The sequence below is a fragment of the Nansenia antarctica genome, assembly GCF_963989245.1.
Source record: "Nansenia antarctica genome assembly, chromosome: 8".
Taxonomy (NCBI): domain Eukaryota; kingdom Metazoa; phylum Chordata; class Actinopteri; order Argentiniformes; family Microstomatidae; genus Nansenia; species Nansenia antarctica.
The window spans coordinates 29467132-29489601 of NC_137678.1; the positions used below are offsets into that span (position 1 = coordinate 29467132).

General features: G+C 52.6%; 1 protein-coding gene across 1 annotated transcript in view; it reads right to left on the reverse strand.

Moving 5' to 3' along the window:
• The window catches only part of snd1 (staphylococcal nuclease and tudor domain containing 1), a gene marked incomplete at its 3' end in the record, with an annotated part of 60877 nt that overhangs the window by 9604 nt on the left and 28803 nt on the right, over nt 1–22470 (reverse strand). The window contains exons 11-13 of the mRNA XM_080537497.1: nt 16638–16739; nt 4548–4654; nt 972–1082 (exon numbers count right to left, since the gene is read on the reverse strand). Of these exons, the coding sequence (XP_080393623.1) occupies nt 972–1082; nt 4548–4654; nt 16638–16739 (320 nt within the window). The remainder of the gene's footprint in view (nt 1–971; nt 1083–4547; nt 4655–16637; nt 16740–22470) is intronic.

Here is a 22470-nt window from a genome sequence, read left to right on the forward strand (position 1 = left end):
AGGTGATAGAGATGCTCCTGTGTTGACCTCATGTAGCAGAGGTGATAGAGATGCTCCTGTGTTGACCTCATGTAGCAGAGGTGATAGAGATGCAGCATTGAAGGAGAACTCTCTCTGAGAGGCTACTTTTCTTTTTTCCATTCCCCTTTCGTATTATTGTTTTGGGTGTGTGTATATATATGTATATGTATATGTTACGGTACATGTGGCAATACGGTCCATGTGGGAAAACTAGGGTTAGGTGCTAGGGTTATGGTTAGGGGTAGGGTTAGGGTTAGGGTTAGGGTTAGGTGCATGGTTAGACATGCCAGCATATACCAAGTAGACGTAGCACCTAACCCTAACCCTAGTTTTCCAACATGTACCGTAACACATATATATATATATATATATATATATATATATATATATATATATGAGAGAGAGAGAAACAGAAGGAAGGAGGGAGGGAAAGAGGGGGAGACAGATGGTCCTGTGTGGCACGAGCAACGCTTAGGCTGTGGGTTCAATTCCCACTGGGACCATATCTACCAAAAATGTAACACACTCTACTTTGGACAAAAGCAGCTGGTATAAACGCCAGGTTATTATTGTGGATCATGGATGAAGTGGAGCACCTCAGGGTCAACAGGGTATTGCATATTCAACATGTGTGTGTGAGAGTGTGTGTGCATGCGTGTTTATGAGTGTGTGTGCATGTGTGTGGGAGTGTATGCATGCGTGTGCATGCGTGTTTATGAGTGAGTGTGTGTATGTATGCCTGTGTGTATGAGTGAGTGTGTGTGCATGTGTGTATGTGTGTGTGTGTGTGCGCATGCGTGTGTATGAGTGAGTGTGTGTATGTATGCCTGTGTGTATATGTGTATGTGTGTGTGTGTATATGTATGTATGTATGTGTGTGTGTGTGTGTGTGCCTGAGTGTGTATGAGTGAGTGTGTGTATGTATGCGTGTGTGTGTGTGTGTGTCATACCTCGCCTCGGCAGCCAGGAGTTCGTCGTAGTGGGAGGAGCGCTGGTCGTCGTCTTGTCTGTACCTGATGCAGGTGGCCAGGCCTTTACTCACCAACGCCTCCGCTATGTTACTGTAGGGGGGAGGGGGGGAGGGAAAGAGGGCATGGATGAGTTTTAACAAGCCTTAGTTGTGAACAAAGGAGTTAGGGCCAAGGTGCTGGACAAGGGCCTCCAGGTACAACTATGTGGAACACAAAGGAGAGAGAGGAAATGCTCCCTAACGACCACGGCGTCGGGCGTGTCAGAGGGGCGAGATGTCGTCCCCTCCCCTCACCTCCTCTCCATCATCTCCTCTGACACGGCGAGAGAACGACAGGGGAGACGTTAGGAAGAGAAACAAAAGAAAGGAAAGAAAAATAGACGGGAAACACTAGTGAGAGAGAGCCTTCCCTGTCGAGCTCTAGCACCGAGCCCTCAGGCACCCGTGTACCGGGTAAAGTGGGTGGGGGGGGGGGGGGGGGGGAGAGAGAGAGAGGGAGAGAGAGAGAGAGAGAGAGAGAGAGAGAGAGAGAGGGAGAGGGAGAGGGAGAGGGAGAGAGAGAGCGAGGGAGAGAGAGAGAGGGAGAGAGAGAGAGGGAGAGAGAGAGAGAGAGGGAGAGAGGGAGAGAGAGAGAGAGAGAGAGAGAGGGAGAGAGAGAGAGAGAGGGAGAGAGGGAGAGAGAGAGAGAGGGAGAGCGGGAGAGAGAGGGGGAGGGGGAGAGAGAGGGGGAGGGGGAGGGAGAGAGAGAGAGAGAGGGAGAGAGGGAGGGAGAGAGAGAGAGAGGGAGAGAGAGAGGGAGGGAGGGAGGGAGAGAGGGAGAGAGGGAGAGAGAGAGAGAGGGAGAGCGGGAGAGAGAGGGGGAGGGGGAGAGAGAGGGGGAGGGGGAGGGAGAGAGAGAGAGAGAGGGAGAGAGGGAGGGAGAGAGAGAGAGAGGGAGAGAGAGAGGGAGGGAGAGGGAGGGAGAGGGAGAGGGAGGGAGAGAGAGAGGGAGAGGGAGAGGGAGAGGGGAGAGAGGGAGGGGGAGAGAGAGAGAGAGAGAGAGAGAGAGAGAGAGAGAGAGAGAGAGAGAGAGAGAGAGAGGGAGGGGGAGCGTGCGGCGCCACAGTTGCTTGTCTTTGGAAAATGAGTTTGTGTCCGACGGCGTGTTTGTGTTTGCCTGTCCAACGCACGTGCGCGCAGGGGGGGGCGCCGTAATTGAGAAAGTATGGCGGCCCTCGTTGCCGGTGAGATGCTTTTATTGGCCTCCCCTCTCAGACTTTAATTGGAGAGAGATAGAGAGGGAGGGAGGGGTGAGGGAGGGAGGGAGGGGGAGAAAGAGAGGACAGCAAACTGCCTGGGATGATGATGTGGAGGCAGAGTGAGATGTGAAACAGTTCAAGTCGTTTCCCCATCACCGCCGCTTTGATTCATTTGGTATTTTGTGTCTTTCTTAAATTGAGACAAATTGAACATCTTGTGGCGCCAGTGGCGGCAGTTTTGGCCTTAATGAGGTTCACATTCCTCATCCCCCCTCTCCTCTCCTCTCATTCCTCCCACCCCCCCCCTCCCCTCCGTATCTCACTGTGAAAGGAGGAAATCAGCACACGTTGCAGTAAGTGTTGCAAATTGCCTCTAAATTGGACGGTTTAAAAACGCTTTAAAAACACTTTAAAAACACTTGGAGGACACTTTTAGGAACATGGTTAAGGCCTCGTTTTCGGCACGATTGTAATTTTGTCCGATTATAACTCATATTCAAGTACCGAATGTGGAAAAATGTCACAATGGCATAACTGTTTTACTGTAAAAAAACAAAAAAGACAAACAAATAAGCTTCTTAAAGGCAAACTGCAGCAGTAGTTTTGCTTCCATGTTAGGCGAAAATGTGTTTGTTCCAGCCAGATAAACGTCCTCTTATCAAACAACAGAAAATGACAGCACTTTAATTATGACTTCATTACGGTGACCGTCAGAGAATTGGATCTTAAAGCCAGAAATGATACTTCGTACGAAAAAAAAAAAGTGATTTTCTAACTAAAGTAGTTGCAGAACATCACAAGTAAGCACAAGGTCCAACAGTTGCCACGTCACAGAGAGCGGGCATTTAAAGGGTCAGAAACTGGGTCGGTGTGTGTGTCCTTGAGAAACCCGTGAGTGAACAACCCCCAAAACCAACGGGGGGTGGGGTGAACGGACCGGACCGGCCTGGCATCAGCCGCACGGTCAGAGAGAACCTTCCTCCTCACCCATCTCCCCCCTCAACAAATCCGTCTCTCTCCCCCGAAACCTAGGACGCTCTGTCGCCTGTTGGCGTTTAGCTGTGCCTAGCCTAGCCTAGCCGCCTGCTGTGCCCCTCTGCCCCTCGCTGTGCCCCCCCCCCCCCCCCCTCCCTGTGCCCCCCTCCCCTCGCTGTGCCCCCCTCCCCCTCGCTGTGCGCTAAGCAGGAGCGGGTCTGGCTTGCCGGGAGGGAGGGAAATATGGTGCACCATAAGACAGGGTCCTCCCCCCTCCCCCCCCCCCCCGCCATCGGCCCCGGGGACCCCCAGCCACCTGTTCAACCACAATGCACCGCGGCAGCGGCGGGTGGATGGTAATTGGCTGGTCCTGCGGCGAAGGGTGAACTTTGCGGGCCCAATGTGGAGGGGTAACGAGCTAGGAGGGGGGGGGGGGCAGTTGGGGGGGGGAGGTCTCGACATAGCGGCGGGCAGATGAAAGGAACGGGCGGAAGCGTGACCACCGTTAAGAGGTTTTTATCAGAAGAGGTTTTTATTTTATTATTTCTTTTTTTTACAGGAGACATTTACATTTTAATCAAGAAAAACATCTCCTCAGAGATACTGGAGGCCCACATGAGAGAGCTGGTGGTGCTGCACCTCCAAATATGATGTTGCAGTATTGCAGCACCGTAACAACGTGAGCCCCCTACTATCAGGCGTAGTTCATAAACGGAGACGAGGTCTCTGTGTTCATGGCCTCTTTAACCTGAGAGCATTTCTACCTGGAGTAGTGTCGCCCCTGCGGTTCCAGACACGCCCTATGTCGTCTAACACATTTGCCTCCAGTGACTTCGAGGTCCTATATATTTATGTCTCTACCTAAGGGCAGACAAGACGAGAGGAGGGCGAAAAGGCCAGGATCACCAATTGACATTCACCACCAAAACCCCATAGAGATCCGCAACGCCCCCACCCTGGACTCCTTCAAACTAGCCCTCAAAACACATCTGTTCTCCAAGGCCTTTGGCCCCTAGTCATTGTTTCAGTTTTGCTTTGTTTGTTTTCTGTTTTGTCTGTCCGTTTCATTCCCTTGTAAAGCGTCCTTGGGTTTTTTGAAAGGCGCTATATAAATTAAAGCTATTATTATTATTATTATTAGAACATTATTAGCTGGTGGTGCCACACCTCCAAATATGATGTTGCAGTACCCTAACAATGTGAGCCCCCTACTATTGTGCGTAGTTCATAAACGGAGACACAGTCTCTTGGTGTCATCCATATGGTACATGGGAGTGGAGCAGGGGTTAAAAGAGGGGGAGGGAGAGAGAGAGAGAGAGAGAGGGTAGAAGGGTGTTACTCACATCCCACCGATGGTGACGGTGGCACAGGTGCGCTCTGAGAAGGCGGGGACGGTGCCTGTTTCTGACGCGCTGGTGGCGGCTCTGATGTAGTCCACCATGACGTTCACCTGGAACCACAAGCCGGGGGGGGAGAGAGAGAGAGAGAGAGAGAGAGAGAGAGAGAGAGAGAGAGAGAGAGAGAGAGAGAGAGAGAGAGAGAGAGAGACAGAGACAGAGAGAGAGAGAGAGACAGAGAGAGAGAGACAGAGAGAGAGACAGAGAGAGACAGAGAGAGACAGAGAGAGAGAGACAGAGAGAGAGAGACAGAGACAGAGAGAGACAGAGACAGAGAGAGAGAGACAGAGAGAGAGAGAGAGACAGAGACAGAGAGAGAGAGAGAGAGAGAGACAGAGACAGAGAGAGAGACAGAGAGAGAGACAGAGAGAGAGAGAGAGAGAGACAGAGACAGAGGGAGAGAGAGGGGGGGGGGGGGGAACACACGTTAGAAACACAACACAACATATTTTCATCTTTTGAGGTGCCCCTCTGCGGGGACACGGGGTCATGGGGGGAATCGTGATGTCATCATTGTCATGTTAATATGGTTAATATCAGAGACGATTGGAGAACACGGTACAGATCCACACGTGACGACATGTTGAACCGCAGCCCACGGCGACTCAGGGAGGACGAGAATCTATACGATTTAGAATCTATACGATTTAGAATCTATACGATTTAGAAAAGGGAAAACCATGAGGAATGACATTGTGTTGTCATTGAGGACATTTAAAATGGGTGCTGCAAAACCTTCCTAAGGAGTAGCCTGATGTGTCTGTGTAGCGTGTGTGTGTGTGTGTGTGTGTGTGTGTGTGTGTGTGTAGTTTCCAAGGTCACCCACAGTCAGGGTGAATCATGTCAGACTGGTAGATCTCCCCAGAGGAGCAGTGCCCAAACACTGGGGCTGTTTATAACTAACACACGCGCACACACAAGTGCACACACGCACACACGCACACGCACACACACACACACACACACACATCCATTTTAAAAACACAGAGCCCATCCTTATAGGAAATCAATCGTGGCGGCGGATTGTCATCACAAAAGGGACAAATTAACGGTCGGCGCGAAAGTGAAGCCCGAATCAAAATACAAATTAAAGCGACACAGAAAAAAAAGACCAAACTACAGCGAATACAATCGCTGTCACCAGAGGGAGAAGCTATCTGCAGCTACAGATAGGAGAGAACAATGCCCAGCCAACCCAGCGCAAGATGAGGCGACAGGGAAAGTAAATGGGGTGAGAGTATCGCGGGGGGGGGGTGAGGAGGGGGGAGGGGGGGAGATATCTGTGAATCTCTGGAATCTGTACCGGATGCAGTTTGTCCATCAGAACCAACCGAACAAACAAAGACGCGCGGAGGCTATTCTAGGATATGTGTGTGTGTGTGTGTGTGTGTGGAGGCGGGGGGGGGGGGGTCACATCTGTTCAGGACACCCGAGGGGGAGGGACAGAAGGACAGACAGGAGGACAGTGTGTGTGTCAGTCATGTGGGAGGAGGCAGCGCTGGACAAGGACACACAGGGTGGAGGAGGACAAAACAACAGACACCTGTCACACAGACCCGGGGAGGCGCAGGGAGGGAGGCCTGGGGGGTGTGAGGAGGAGAGAGGAGGGGTTAGAGGAGAGAGGAGTGGGGGTTAGAGGAGGAGAGGGCCTGGGGGCTAGAGGAGGAGAGGAGGAGGCCTGGGGGTTAGAGGAGGAGAGGAGGAAAGAGGAGGAGAGAGGAGGAGAGGGCTGGGGGGAGAGGAGGAGAGAGGGGTCTGGGGGTTAGAGGAGGAGAGGCCTGGGGGTTAGAGGAGGAGAGGCCTGGGGGTTAGAGGAGGAGAGGAGGAGGAGAGGGCTGGGGGTTAGAGGAGGAGAGGAGGAGAGGCCTGGGGGTTAGAGGAGGAGAGGAGAGAGGTATGGGGGTCAGAGGAGGAGAGAGAGGATGGGGGTTAGAGGAGGAGAGGAGGAGGCCTGGGGGTTAGAGGAGGAGAGGAGGAAAGAGGAGGAGAGAGGAGGAGAGGGCTGGGGGGAGAGGAGGAGAGAGGGGTCTGGGGGTTAGAGGAGGAGGCCTGGGGGTTAGAGGAGGAGAGGAGGAAAGAGGAGGAGAGAGGAGGAGAGGGCTGGGGGGAGAGGAGGAGAGAGGGGTCTGGGGGTTAGAGGAGGAGAGGTCTGGGGTTTAGAGGAGGAGAGGCCTGGGGGTTAGAGGAGGAGAGGCCTGGGGGTTAGAGGAGGAGAGGAGGAGGAGAGGGCTGGGGGTTAGAGGAGGAGAGGAGGAGAGGCCTGGGGGTTAGAGGAGGAGAGGAGAGAGGTATGGGGGTTAGAGGAGGAGAGAGAGGATGGGGGTTAGAGGAGGAGAGGAGGAGAGAGAGGAGGAGGAGGAGAGGAGGAGAGAGAGGAGGAGGAGGAGAGAGAGGGGTGGGGGTTAGAGGAGGAGAGGTCTGGGGGTTAGAGGAGGAGAGAGAGGATGGGGGTTAGAGGAGGAGAGGAGGCGAGAGAGGAGGAGGAGGAGGAGAGGTCTGGGGGTTAGAGGAGGAGAGAGAGGATGGGGGTTAGAGGAGGAGAGGAGGAGAGAGAGGAGGAGGAGGAGAGGAGGAGAGAGAGGAGGAGGAGGAGAGGAGGAGAGAGAGGGGTGGGGGTTAGAGGAGGAGAGGAGGAGAGAGAGGAGGAGGAGGAGAGGAGGAGAGAGAGGAGGAGGAGGAGAGGAGGAGAGAGAGGGGTGGGGGTTAGAGGAGGAGAGGAGGAGGAGAGAGAGGAGGAGGAGGAGAGAGAGGGGTGGGGGTTAGAGGAGGAGAGGTCTGGGGGTTAGAGGAGGAGAGGAGGCGAGAGAGGAGGAGGAGGAGGAGAGGAGGAGAGAGAGGAGGAGGAGGAGAGGAGAGGTCTGGGGGTTAGAGGAGGAGGAGGAGGAGAGAGGCCTGGCGTGTGGCTGGGCTGTGTGTGAGGAGGAGGACCCCCCCCCCCCCCCCTACTGGCAGGGTGAGGGGACCGTGTTTAGTCTGATAACAGGGAGTCAGACGAAGGTGGCCAAAACGGCATGGTTTCATGGTTTCGTAAAACGGGCCGAAAAGCAATTCCTGGGTGTTTGAACGTCGCTCGTCCCACTTCAGAGCAAAAACGGAGGGAACCTCAAACTTTACCAATTTTAGAAACGAAACGACCCGATTTTTCCACTTATGGCAAAATACTGACTATCAGACATTACTAATGGTAGTAAAACTGTAAGAGGCTCTCGGATGCATTACCACCAGACACACACACACACACACACACACACACACACACACTTCTGAAAGCATACAGTCCTAACCACGTTATCTCCCCGTTCTGATCAACATAATGGAAATTCATTTAAGCCGGCGACACCCCTGCCAAGGAACTCATTTCCTTACAGAGGAACACGGAGGAGGTTTAGTGTTACTGAGCCTCACCAACAAATAAAGCCATTTATTTCACACACACACACACAACAAAAAAAGAAAGGAGATCATTTGGAGTTTGTTTGTGTTTTTCCTCGTTGTCTCTGCAATGTACAAGTTGGTAAAGTCACTGCATGGCTGGGCCTGGGTAATGAGCTTGGAAGAGATGAGAGGGGGGGGGAGAGGAGGAGAAGTAGAATTTTAAAAATGTATAAAATGGAGGAGTGGCTTCCACATTCTCAAGCCCCCTGCACAAAGATGGAAAGTCTACTAACCCCATTAGGGGAAAGTGATGACAGATTAAAAGGTTTGACAAAGCGATTCCAGATTAGGAAAATACACCAGATTCTCCACAGACCATCAAGCAGATTGCCAGAGATAGAGGGAGCCATTTATATGGAGACCCCAGAGGAGAGGACAGAGGGAGACATATACTGATAAGGAAGAGGATGGGGAGGGGGGAGGGGGGGAGGGTGTTTGTTCAGATTGGAACCAGGGGGCAAAGAAATGTTGTTGAGTGTGTGTGTGTGTGTGTGTGTGTGTGTTTGTACACATTCAAAGCTGCATTTGGAAGTCTGTTTGAAAGAGTACACATGCTCTTGATGAAAAAAATGTTGTATGTGCATCCGATAAGTATGTGTGTATGTGTGTTAATAGTCTAATAAGTAAGTGTGTGTGCGCACACGTGTGTGTGTGTGTGTGTCTGTGTGTGTGTGAGTGTGTGCATCCAATAAGTATGTGTGTATGTGTGTTAATAGGCTAATAAGTAAGTGTGTGTGTGCTCACGTGTGTGTGTGTGTGTGTGCGTACTACAAATGAAAAAAATAAAAAACACACGCTTGGTCAGCCACAGGCTGTTTCTGCACAGAGCTCCTCCGCCATTAGAGTGTTTGGGTTTAATAGGCTTGGGCTAGGTGCAGTGCGGGGAAGAGTCTGTAATACATATTTTATGGATTAAAACTGAGCCTGTTCTGCTCAAACAGAGCTGTAATTCCCCACCCTCCTCCACCACCACCCCCCCATCCCCATCTTAAAGCCCAGGGTTGGCTGGCGAGAGAGAGAGAGAGAGAGAGAGAGAGAGAGAGAGAGAGAGAGAGAGAGAGAGAGAGAGAGAGAGAGAGAGAGAGAGAGAGAGAGAGATGGTGGGATGACTTCATAGCGCCGCTGATGTGCTTAATACGCCCCGGTGTTGTTAACACGCGGTAACAGCTGGCTGGCTGAGCGTTTAATGAAGCGAGCAGCCGTACTGTAAGGACCTCCTTCACTGGAGTGCAGAGGCGAGGTCCTCATCTGGGATCTGGACGTGGACACACACACACACACACACACACACACACGGACACACACGGACACACACGGACATGCACACGGACACACACCAACCCGCTCCTCACTTTAGTCACACACACACGACATCAAAACGTTGTGTCTCACCCACACACACGACCACAAAAAACACTCTGGCGTTCGCTAGCTAACTACACTCACGCGCAGAACAGGAGCCACTTTAGAGCGCGCCGGGATTATCCGAATGTGCTCTCTCCTGATAAGTGGATTAATGCCACGCTTTCATTGGACTTTTTCTGCTGAGGCTGAGACCCGGCGCACACAGAAGGAGCAAGAGCGCTACTTCTAAAGTTAGCCAAATCTAGCTTTGGGATTATGTCACAGAGCGAGCGCCCGCTATTTCAATAGGGAGGAAGGAGGGTGAGGGGGAGAGAGAGAGAGAGAGAGAGAGAGAGGTGGGGGGAGAGACAGAGAGAGAGATGGGGGGGGGGGGGGGGGGGGAGAGAGAGAGGTGGGGGGAGAGACAGAGAGAGAGATGGGGGGAGAGACAGAGAGAGAGATGGGGGGGAGAAGGAGAGAGAGAGAGAGAAAGAAAGATGGGGGGAGAGAGAGAGAGAGAGAGAACGAAAGATGGAGAGAGAGAGAGAGAGAGAGAAAGAGCGAGCCCACTTTTTTGCAGATGTACCTTAATTACCCTAGTACTAAGTAAACTTCTCGGGCCTTCACATGTCTCTCTGCGGGGCCGGCACACTAGAGAGAACTGATCTGAAATGGAATCCCCCCAGACGCTCCAGGTTCCTGCAACGCGTGTGTGTGTGTGTGTGTTGAGATGCTATACCAACTGCTGATCCTCTTTTTCTCTTACCCCTGAAAGCTATCTGATACGGACTCCCCAATGAAAAAAACAAAATGGGCCCTTTTGAATATGAATATTGGCTACGCTTCATAAAAGATCAAAAGAACAGGGCACTCGATAGGAAGGTGGGGGGTGGGGGAGGCACAAAAAAATTATAATGTAGCTTTTATTCTGTTCAAACGCAGACTCGTATTTGGCTTTTGTAGCTTTGAGCTTTCCTCAGTGTGCAGACCCACCAAGCAGAGACCCGAGCGCTTAGTCAACCACCAGAGGAGCCAATCAGAGCTGGCTGTCAGAGGACTCTAACGACCTTCAACCCTTTCCAGAAACTACTCTTAAAAAAACAAAAACAAGAACCACTCCAACATGGCTGTGGCGGCTGTGGCTCAGGAGGTAGAGCCGGCGTTTAACGATCGCAAAGGTGGTCGGCGGTTCAGCGGCTCGTTTCCCCGGCTGGCCACGTGTCGAGGTGTCCTTGGGCAAGACACTCAACCCCAAATTGCTCCCGATGATGCTACCTTGCATGGTAGCTTGCTGCCATTGGTGTGTGAATGGGTGAATGAGAGGCCGTTGTAAAACTCTTTGGAATAAGGCGCGATTATAAGTCAGTCCCTTTGGGGGGCATCTTAGCCGTGTCTCGGCTGACATGTGGCGTGGAGCGGCGAGACGCCTTGTTAACTAATGAAGTCCTGCGACAGGGAGAGGAGGAGAGACGGGTCTGGAGGCCCAGGGTCTGGAGGCGCCCCGTAGCCCCCCTGACGTGTCCGAAAATACCTCAGGGTCCGCTGTGCCACGGTCCAATTAGACCCGCTGATGAGCTGAACAGCTCCGGCCAGACTGCTGAGCGCCGTCTTAACAGGCAGGAGAGAGAGCAGGCGGCAGCAGCAGGAGGAGGAGGAGGAGGAGGAGGGCCTGTCAGACAGACTGTCAGAGACTGGGTGATTAAAAGGACTGGTCGCCTCTTCTGTTTCAAGTTAAAAAACTTGACGTTAAGTGGGGTCCTCTTTTTTTTTCTGAGTGGGGCAGTCCTACTCATATGTTTCATTCTATTGGACAGGCACAGTGAAGACAGACAGGAAAGTAATGAGAAGAAGGGAGAGAGGGCACGTCAGCAGGGCATGGGGGCCGGACACGAACCCATGCCGACATGTGCACACGCGTGCACCGTAGACCGCGGTGCTAGACCACTGGACCACCCCAGGCCATGGTACCAGACCACTGGACCACCCCAGGCCATGGTGCTAGACCACTGGACCACCCCAGGCCATGGTGCTAGACCACTGGACCACCCCAGGCCATGGTGCTAGACCACTGGACCACCCCAGGCCATGGTACCAGACCACTGGACCCCCCCAGGCCATGGTGCCAGACCACTGGACCCCCCCAGGCCACAAGTAGGGTTATCTTGACCAGGCCAGGCTGAGCAGGCATGTGGTCATTCGTACAGGCTGCGTGGGAAGAAGTAGGGGGTTGTGTCCAAACAGCCATTCCTCTGTTCCTCTCCTTTCCTATACCTCCGGTTCTCAAAAGAACAGCATTGGGAGGTGGGGGGGGATTTGTTGTTGCAAGAGGAGGAACCGGAAGATATTCCGCTCCATTTTAGTTGTTTTCTTTGAAGGAAGCCAAGAGTGAGGGATGGAGGGCAGGCAGATGCTTTAAACAGGGTTCCTACAAGTTTCAACAAGTCAAATGTAAGACCTTTTTAGACCTTTTTTTAGATCTCTTTGAATAGAATTTTAGACCTATTCGCGACACCATATGATAGCTTTTTGTCATCCTCGAGGTGATGAAATTAGGGATTTCACTGCCATAGACAAAAAAAAGTCTGACGGATAATCGGCAATAATTTCTCCCGGGGGAAGTGAATTGGCATTTTTATGGTTCCAGCTTGATTAATTTCCGCGTAAACAGATGTGGTCGGATTGATTTCCTTGCAGGATAAGCTAATCTCATTTTTAAGACCTAGCACCTCATTTTTAGACCGAATAACTGAAATGCAAGACCTTTTTAGGCCTTATAAATTGGATTGCTGGATTTTACGGCTTTGCGGCTTTTTAAGACCAGCGTGGGAACCCTGTTTAAAGCCAGCGTCTACTCGGGTCTGCCCAGACTGCAGCGCAAATCAAACCACAACACAGGTCCCAAACGCGCCGACACAACTCCATCTCTAGTGCCCTATCCTGACCGTCGATTCCCCCGAACAACCCCTACAGAGGTCAAAGGTTAGGCGTCATCACATCATCGCAAATCGTGAGTCGTCGTGAGCGGCTCTTGCGTGAACGACAATAACAACCGCCGAAAAAGGCGTTGATCTCCGTCCGATCTCTCCCTCCATCTCTCCTTCTTCTAGCACTCCGTTTCAGAAGCGTTGCCACGGCAGCCGAGGGCAGCTTGGATTTCCGAACCTTCTGGAAATAATCATCTTTTTTTTCTAGGACCTTCATCAGAAGAAGGGGGCTGGCTAAATCGGGATAATACATGGTAGAGCCTTGTGTCTTAGCAACAATACAGATAAGGAAGAGAGAGAGAGAGGGTGGGGAGGGGGGGGGTGTATTTTCAGCACCCGTCCTGTATTGATTATGGCTGTGCGAGAGGGGAGAACGGACTGGAGGGGGAGGGGGGGGGGGGGGGGCTCTCCACTTTAAACCTTACTCACATCAAACGCCGTAAGTAGACACTGGGGAGGCCGAGGCTCCTCCCATGTGAATCGACTGCTGTGGAAGAGAGAGACTCCGTATCCCCCTTAATGACTCACAACGCCAGGGTGGGATTGGACGAGGGAGGAGGAGGGGGGGAGTGGAGGTGGGAGTGGAGGTGGAGGAGGGTGGGAGTGGGGAGGAGGGTGGGAGTGGGGGGGTTAGGGAAGAAGGCTACAGGCCAGAGAGAAGTAGGAGACTGAATTATCGAATGCCAAGTGGAGGTGTGTGTGTGTGTGTGTGTGTGGTCATGTCTTAGTACATTGTCCATGTACATTCCAAGCCCATGCGGTTGTTCCAGAAACACAAACAGCAGTGATGCATGGATGGCCAGCGGATACTCATTAGGACAAACATCGGTAATTTCCTCATTCTAAAACCAACAGCGATGTAAACAGAGGAGAGACGCTGGGTGATTAATAGTGCGGTTAACGCAGGGGGAGGGAGGGGTTCAACCGGACTGACTAAATCCTCGACGTTCCATGGCTTGTAAAAGACGGGCGGCTGAGCAGAAAACCTACGACACCGCGCACACACACACACACACACACACACACACACACGCAATGTGTGTCACACAAATGTGTGTTTGTCACTGTGTGTTTGTCAATGTTAGTCAGTGTAAAATAGTTGTTTATCTTAACGTCGTCTAAAGTGGACACACACAGGCAGCACGGAACCGAGGGTTGTGTGTGTGTGCGTGTGCATGTGTGTGTGTGTGTGTGTGTGTGTGTGTGTGACGGTTGTTCCGTATGACGCCTGCCCCTGCATGTCGTTATGGCTGCTTGCATAAGCGCTAAACGGCAGCCATAAACCCCCAGCACCGTGAAACACTCTCCACACACACACTCACATACAAACCGCACAAACACACACACGCAGTTGCGTTTTAACGAGCCCAAACATGATTTTCATGACATCCTCAATACCACTTTACATTCTCATTACATGGCTAGATATGGTCTGGTGTTATGACCCGGTGTGTGTGCACACACACACACACACACACACACACACACACACAACTGCCTCACCCACCGACCATCTCAAACATCCATATTAAAAAGGGATTTTTTTATCCCTCCACCTCGACAGTGGTAACACCCAGGACCGCCTTTCTATCTACAAGCCTCCTGCCAAGACTCTACAAACATCGTTATCGTCATGACGATATGGCAATCTTTATGTTTCGCCTCACTATGCGCCGGCCGGCATTCGCTCGCTCACCTGCGCGGGGTGGGTTGGGGGGGGGAGGTTCTCATCATTAAAATAACATTAACGATGATGATTAAAATTAACATGAAGGAAGGGGACGGGGGGATCTCAAACTCTGACTGAATACCAAACTGAACATCTCTGGATGTCCTCGTAGGGCAGCAGTGTGAGGGGTGTGTGTGAGGCTGTGTGAGCAGTGTGTGTGAGGGGTGTTTCTGAGGCTGTGTGAGCAGTGTGTAGGGCCGTGTGAGGTGTGTGTGTGTGTGAGGCTGTGTGAGCAGTGTGTAGGGCCATGTGAGGTGTGTGTGTGAGGCTGTGTGGAGCAGTGTGTAGGGCCGTGTGAGGTGTGTGTGTGTGAGGCTGTGTAGGGCCGTGTGAGGGGTGTGTGTGAGGCTGTGTGAGCAGTGTGTAGGGCCGTGTGAGGTGTGTGTGTGTGAGGCTGTGTAGGGCCGTGTGAGGGGTGTGTGTGAGGCTGTGTGAGCAGTGTGTAGGGCCGTGTGAGGTGTGTGTGTGTGAGGCTGTGTGAGCAGTGTGTAGGGCCGTGTGAGGCTGTGTGAGCAGTGTAGGGCCGTGTGAGGTGTGTGTGTGTGTGTGAGGCTGTGTGAGCAGTGTGTAGGGCCGTGTAAGGGGTGTGTGTGAGGCTGTGTTAGCAGTGTGTAGGGCCAGGTGAGGTGTGTGTGTGAGGCTGTGTTAGCAGTGTGTAGGGCCGTGTGAGGTGTGTGTGTGTGTGAGGCTGTGTGAGCAGTGTGTAGGGCCGTGTGAGGTGTGTGTGTGTGTGAGGCTGTGTGGAGCAGTGTGTAGGGCCGTGTGAGGGGTGTGTGTGTGAGGCTGTGTAGGGCCAGGTGAGGTGTGTGTGTGTGAGGCTGTGTGAGCAGTGTGTAGGGCCGTGTGAGGGGTGTGTGTGTGAGGCTGTGTAGGGCCAGGTGAGGTGTGTGTGTGTGTGAGGCTGTGTGAGCAGTGTGTAAGGCCGTGTGAGGGGTGGGTGTGTGTGTGAGGCTGTGTGGAGCAGTGTGTAGGGCCGTGTGAGGGGTGTGTGTGAGGCTGTGTAGGGCCAGGTGAGGTGTGTGTGTGTGAGGCTGTGTGAGCAGTGTGTAGGGCCGTGTGAGGGGTGTGTGTGTGAGGCTGTGTAGGGCCAGGTGAGGTGTGTGTGTGTGAGGCTGTGTGAGCAGTGTGTAGGGCCGTGTGAGGGGCTCGGCGGAGGTGGCTCTGCTCTGCACCCTCACAGCCCCTCAGACATGCTGAGAAGACGAGGCGAACCACCCTGGCCCAGCTTGGAGAGGCCAGGCAGGTTAAAGGTCAAACCAAGAGGGAAAAAAACAACAACGCCTGTTTAAACATGCAATGCTACAGGGCTACTGCTACAGAGAAGATGGAGGGAGAGAGATGGAGGGAGGAGATGGAGGGAGAGAGATGGAGGGAGAGAGATGGAGGGAGAGAGTTGGAGGGAGAAGAGATGGAGGGAGAGAGATGGAGGGAGAGAGATGGAGGGAGAGAGATGGAGGGAGAGAGATGGAGGGAGAGAGATGGAGGGAGAGAGATGGAGGGGGGGAAGATGGAGGGGGGGAAGATGGAGGGAGAGAGATGGAGGGAGAGAGTTGGAGAGAGAGAGATGGAGGGAGAGAGATGGAGGGAGGAGATGGAGGGGGGGAAGATGGAGGGAGAGAGATGGAGGGAGAGAGTTGGAGGGAGAGAGTTGGAGGGAGAGAGATGGAGGGAGAGAGATGGAGGGAGAGAGATGGAGGGAGAGAGATGGAGGGAGAGAGATGGAGGGAGAGAGATGGAGGGAGAGAGATGGAGGGAGAGAGATGGAGGGAGAGAGATGGAGGGAGAAGAGATGGAGGGAGAAGAGATGGAGGGAGGAGATGGAGGGGGGGGGGGAAGATGGAGGGAGAGAGATGGAGGGAGGAGATGGAGGGAGAGAGATGGAGGGAGAAGATGGAGGGAGAGAGATGGAGGGAGGAGATGGAGGGAGGAGATGGAGGGAGGCGATGGAGGGAGAGAGATGGAGGGAGAGAGATGGAGGGAGGAGATGGAGCTAGAGAGATGGAGGGAGGAGATGGAGGTTTAGATCTAGATGGATGCAATGAGATTAAAATCAAATGTTTTGGTATAAGGAATGGGGGAGGGTTGCTGCACAAGTGTCAATCAAATGAAATGAATTCATCAGAGCGCTTGAATAGGGAGTGAGGGCTATTCATGTGTGTGTTTTGGAATGGTGAGGGGCGGGGAATGTGTGTATGAATGTGTGTGTGTGCGTGTGTGTATGAATGTGTGTGTGTGTGAATGCGTGTGTGTGTGTGTATGAATGTGTGTGTGGGTATGAATGAGTGTGTGTGTATGAATGTGTATGGATGTGTGTATGTGAGTGTGTGTATGAATGTGTGTGCGTGTACAATGCACGTGTGTAAAAGCACCCGAGTGTTAAAGCCCTCCTGTGCTCATTTTTAACGATAATCCCGAGGATGAAGCGCCGTGCTTTCACGGCCGGCGCGTCTGCGGAGGGAGATGATGAGTTCTCCAGCAGGGGGGGGGGGGCTCCCCGAGACGGACTGGATATTGAAAGGTGGATTTAGTAATTTTTTTCCGTACCTTCTTTCCGATGAGCTTCTTCCTCATGAACTCGCGAGCCTCGAACATGTACGGGATGTCGTAGAGGGGACGGAAACGCTTGTCTTTGTCCTTGTTCTTCTCCTAGAGAGAGAGAAAGAAAGAGAGACAGAGACAGGGGGGGGGGGGGGGGTTCAGGAAGGAGGGACATAAAGAGGAAGAGAGAGAGAGAAATTGGGAGAGAAGATGGTAAAGAAAGAGTTAGTGAGACTCCTATTCAAACGTTTTCTTTTCCAAATTCAGGCTGTACAGCTTTATCCCTCCACTGCAGATGTACCCCCCTACACACACACACTCTCTCTCTCTCCCTCCCTCTCTCTCTCTCTCTCTCTCTCCCACCAGTTGGATCCGCCACTGAAGGCTGCTGGGATTGTTTGTCCCCGTCCCCCCACTCTTCAGTCCTGTCACAGGAGAGATCTGAAGACAACTTGCTCCCATTGTCTCACCCTGCTCGGAACGCTCCGGCATGAATGACGGCATGAATGACAGCAACACACACACACACACACACAGGCACACACACACACGACAGGAATAGAGCTCAAATATAACTTATTTGCATTTTCAAAGGAGTGAAATCTTTTTTGGTTCGTTCAGCTCAGTATAAAAGGAGACAGACACACTTGCTTGAACAAACAAAAAACAAAAAAGCTATGAATGACACACACACACACACACACAAAGGAATATGACACAAGCAAACACGAAAATAGCACAAAACAATACCACAGTGGTTACCACCACCCATGCCCCTCCCACTCCATTCTATCAACACCATTATTATCTTTGCCCCACACACACTCCCAGCGCTTCCCCTCCCCTCCCCTCCCCTCCTCTCCCCTCCCCTCCCCTCCCCTCCTCTGAGTTCTTTTCTTCCTGGCCCTTGTTCTGGGATGTCAGGTGTGGTGTGCAGCTGAGCCCATGGAAGGTTCTAGAGAGGTGTGTGTGGGTGTGTATGTATGTATGTATGTATGTATGTATGTATGTGTGTGTGTCTATGTACAGTATGTACGTATGTGTGGCGAAGGTTGAGAGGAGCACAGGCCTGGAGGGAACATAAAGAGATGACCATGACCAGGACAGTGTCTGAACAGTGTTCCAGCAGGGCCAGGTAGTGGATGTGCAGTACTTCCACCCACACCATTGGCTCTCACCGGGTGTTCACCTGCTTCACGGGAGCGCTGCAGGCGTCGCCCAGCGACCGAATCACATAATCCACCGTCTAACGTTGTTGCTTTAACCTTGGCTAGGGTGTAATGAGGTTCGGGGCTATTAGGTTTTGCCCTCTCCTCTCTCTCCTTCTCTCTCTCCCCCTCACTCTCTCCCTCCGTGTCAGTGAAGCATAGTGCCTTGAAATAACAATAACAATAATAACAGTTTTTATTGCCATGCAATCAACTTGTCGGTCAATTGTTGGAATTTGGTATTTTATGCTCTAGGCACAGGGGTCGGCCCTAGACGGCGACCCTGGAGCGATTAGGGATTCGGCGCCTTGCTCAAGGACACCTCGACACGGGGCCAGACGGGGTTTAGAACCGGCGTATTTGCGATCGTCAGACGCCGGCTCTTCCTCCTGAGCCACTGCCGCCCCCATGGAGAAGGAGGTTAATCTCACACCTGGTCCGGTGGAAGCACCTCCACCCCCACCCCACCCCCCTCACTCTGAATCCGAACCATTTGGGAGGTTGTGGAGAAAGGCTTACTACAGGAGCTGGCCTTTACCTCGGGGTTCCCACGGTAACAGGGGGGTTTAAAAGCAGCTTACACCGCGCTAACCTTCCCCGAAAAAAGCCCTCCGTGTTGGGGGGCCGTTCCTCCGTCCTTCGGTGCTCGGTTGGTGAGCAGACGGCGAGGGTCAAGGCGGCACTAACTCCCTCGTTTTTTTTCAAAAACGGTTTTCCGAAAAAAACACTGGAATTAGTGGCATGAAACACCTCTCCTGTGGGAAACACCTTGTTAAGTGAAACTCGTTTCCCTCTTCCTCGTTTTTTTTTCAGAGTGCGTCTTCTCCCCAAAACGCTGAAGAGGGAAATGGGTTTCACTTAACAAGCTGTTTCACACAGGAGAGGTGTTTCATTGGGGGTAGGGGGGGGGGGGGGGGGGGGGGCGAAAAGGCTGGAATGTCAGCTGTGTGTGTGCCAATTAGGCACAGGCTAGAGGAGAGAGTTACGTTGTATAACAGTTTTTCCAAGGGCGAAATCCCTCTAGAGGATAGAGAGAGAGGGGTAGAGAGAGAGAGGGGGAGAGAGAGAGAGAGGGGGGGAGAGAGAGAGGTAGAGAGAGAGAGGGGTGGAGAGAGGGGGGGAGAGAGAGAGAGGGGTAGAGAGAGGGGGAGAGAGAGAGAGAGAGAGAGAGGGGGGAGAGACAGAGAGAGAGAGAGAGAGAGACTGCCTTATATAAATCACAAAACGATCTAACCCCCCCCCCCCACCCACTTGATGTGTTCATGTCATTGTGAGGTCACAGCATCCGGGCCGGGGGAACAGAACCAGAGGGGTGAGTTTAAAATAAAGGACAGACATTAAGTGCTTCCGAATGGTCCGCAAATCAATGACTGGTATTGATTGGTTGGGAACCACACACACACACACACACACACACACACACCATCCACACACACACACACACCACACACCACACACACACACCACACACCACACACACGCACACACCCCACACACACCCCTTTCGGTTGAAGCAAGGGCATGGCATCGCAGTAAACAAACTAACATCTGTCTGCCCTGCATCTTTCACTGCACATGAAAGGAAACGTGTGTGTGTGTGTGTGTGGGGGTGTGTGTGTGTCTGTGTGTGTGTGTGTGTGTGTGTGTTTAGACACAGATTCAGTTCATTTCATGCCTCCGACACCCAGGGACAAGGCCAGGGCAGGGGGTTGTGGGAAGGTTGTGAAGAGGGGAGTCACCTCTGCTGCTCTCCACGTGACCTGTGACCTCACCACGCTCTTCCAAAACCCGGCTCCGGGGTTCTATTTGGGGCACGTTCCTTTCGCTCCAAATTACCCCCAATTCAGATAAAGCGATGACTAGGACCCAAATGACATGACGGTGACTTCTACTCAGCCGGTACATCGCTCCTGGGCGTTTAAAACACAAAACACCCCAAAAACTAAAACTGAAAAACTGAAAAAGAGAAGGATGATGCAACCTTCTGACCCCACGGAGGAAGTGATGACTCAGGCCTGCATCCTGCGGCACGGACGCGGAGATGGTGTGTGCATAGAGTGAAGAGTAATATCTGTGTGTGTGTGTGTGTGTGTGTGTGCAGGGAGAAACAGCAGGGTCATGACCACTGCGAATTACAGGCTCAGATAAACGGCACGCTTATAATAAGACTGCATCCGCAACGACCTCCGCGAACAACACATCTGCATTAAATGGCCGTACAGAGTGAGCGAGGGAAGGAGAGGGAGGAGGAGGGAGGGAGAGGGAGAGGGAGGGAGAGAGAGAGAGACGCCTGAAGCAACAACAAAAGGAAACATGGGCTCTAGCTGAAAAACACACACAACAAGCCATGCGTCTCCGGCTCGAGCACACACACAGCTTCCTAACACTACACTGTCTCACTGCAGCCACGTCCTGTGGAGGCATATCGCTAAGCTAAACACACACACGGCTCATATGCATCCAGCCATCCTCCACTATCTTCAAACAAACAAAACAATGTACACGCACACACAACACACCAAACACACACGCAACACACCAAACACATACGCAACACACCAAACACACACACACACAACACACCAAACACGCACGCAGCACACACACGCAACACACCAAACACACACAACACACCAAGCACACACACAACACACCAAACACACACACACACAACACACCAAACATGCACACCATCTCCACAGACAGACACACACACACAGACACAGACACAGACACAGCCATACATACACACAGCCACAGACATAGCCACACATACATACACACACAGCCACACAGACATACAGCCACACACACAGCCACACAAACATACACACAGCCACAGACACAGCCACACATACATACACACAGAGACACAGCCACAGATACATACACACACAGCCACACAGACATACAGCCACACACACAGCCACACAGACATACAGCCACACAGACATACAGCCACACACACACACACACACACACACACACACACACACACAGGCCTGCCCAGCACGTTGACCCAGTGTGCTGACTAACACAAGCAATCCGCCTCCTTCGCCTTCTTCTATTCTGTGGGATGATGTAACAGCAGCCTGCTGGCCCGGAAAACAACCACTTTCCTCCAATGGCAGGGTGGGATGTCAGCCAGGGTCAGCGTGTTGATCGGCCAATGGTGTGGTCAGATGAGTCATGGGGGGAAGGGGGGAGGGGGGAGGCACGGTGAGTGAACCCAGACGGAGAGAGGTCAACGTGCCGTGGCCCCTTACAGGCCTGCCAGGCCACGGGCAAACGCATGGAGACATGAGGGGAGGGGAGGAGGGAGGAAGAGGAGAGGAGGGGAGGGGAGGGGAGGGGGGGGGGGGGGGAGAGGAGAGGAGGGAAGAGGAGAGGGGGGGAGAGGAGAGGAGGGGAGGGGAGGGAGGGAGAGGAGAGAGGGAGAGGAGAGAGGGGGGGAGGGGAGGACAAGACGGACACAGATCGCACACACAAACACACACAGGCGCGTGCACACACACACACACCAGAGATGAGTCAAGTTACTATATATACGGTGTACATATAACGATGAGACATCATTGCATAAGAAAGACAGTTTGTCCTCTGTGACACTCTGCCAGCGCTTACGCTAACCCTCAACCTAAAATAACCACCGTGAACCCACCCACGCACAATCACACACAATCGACCCCTCAGATACACCTACAACCACACACAAATACACAACAGAAACACACTGATCCCATCTCGTATAACACACACGCGGGCGCGCACGCACACAGTGGGAGTACCAGTGAGTCACTGAGATGCGCTGACATCTCCCCCCTCTTGTGCTCTTCCCTACACTTGTCCTGCTGCAGAGCGAAAAGGGAGGGAAAAGAAGGAGAAGAAGAAAGAAAAAAGCTGACTCCTCCAACTCCCCGGCTGAAAATAATACACATCTGAAAATACACCACACACACAAGAGAGAGGGAGGAGATGGAGAGAGAGAGGAGGGGGGAGAGGGAGAGAGAGAGAGAGGAGTAGAGAGAGAGAGGTAGAGAGAGAGAGAGAGGTAGAGAGAGAGGGAGGTAGAGAGAGAGAGAGAGGGGGGAGAGAGAGAGAGGGAGAGAGAGAGGTAGAGAGAGAGGTAGAGAGAGAGAGAGAGAGAGAGAGAGAGAGAAAGAGGGGGAGAGAGAGGTAGAGAGAGAGAGAGAGAGAGAGAGAGAGACACACAGACAAGAGTGCTGGGGGGTGTTGGAGGAGAGGAGAGGCTTGGCAGCTGCTGTCACAGTTCATCTGTGCACTGGTCATTGCATCTGCCCCCCCCCAAAAGGCCACACACACACACACACACACACACACACACACACACGAAGGCAAGCACAAGCAAACACAATACAGAAAGGGTCACGCACACATTTTATGATAAGAACTGGCACTGAAAGGTCCCCAAAGTCCTTTAAGCTGGAGGGGATGGGGAGGGTACACACACACACACACACACACTCTACAGGTCACAGGAGGTTGGAGCAGTAATGTCTGTCTGTCTGTCTGTCTGTCTGTCTGTCTGTCTGCCCTTGTGTGTGTGTGTGTGTGCTTATGTGCGCATGTGTGTTTGTACATGTGCATGCGTGCGTACATGTCTGTGTATG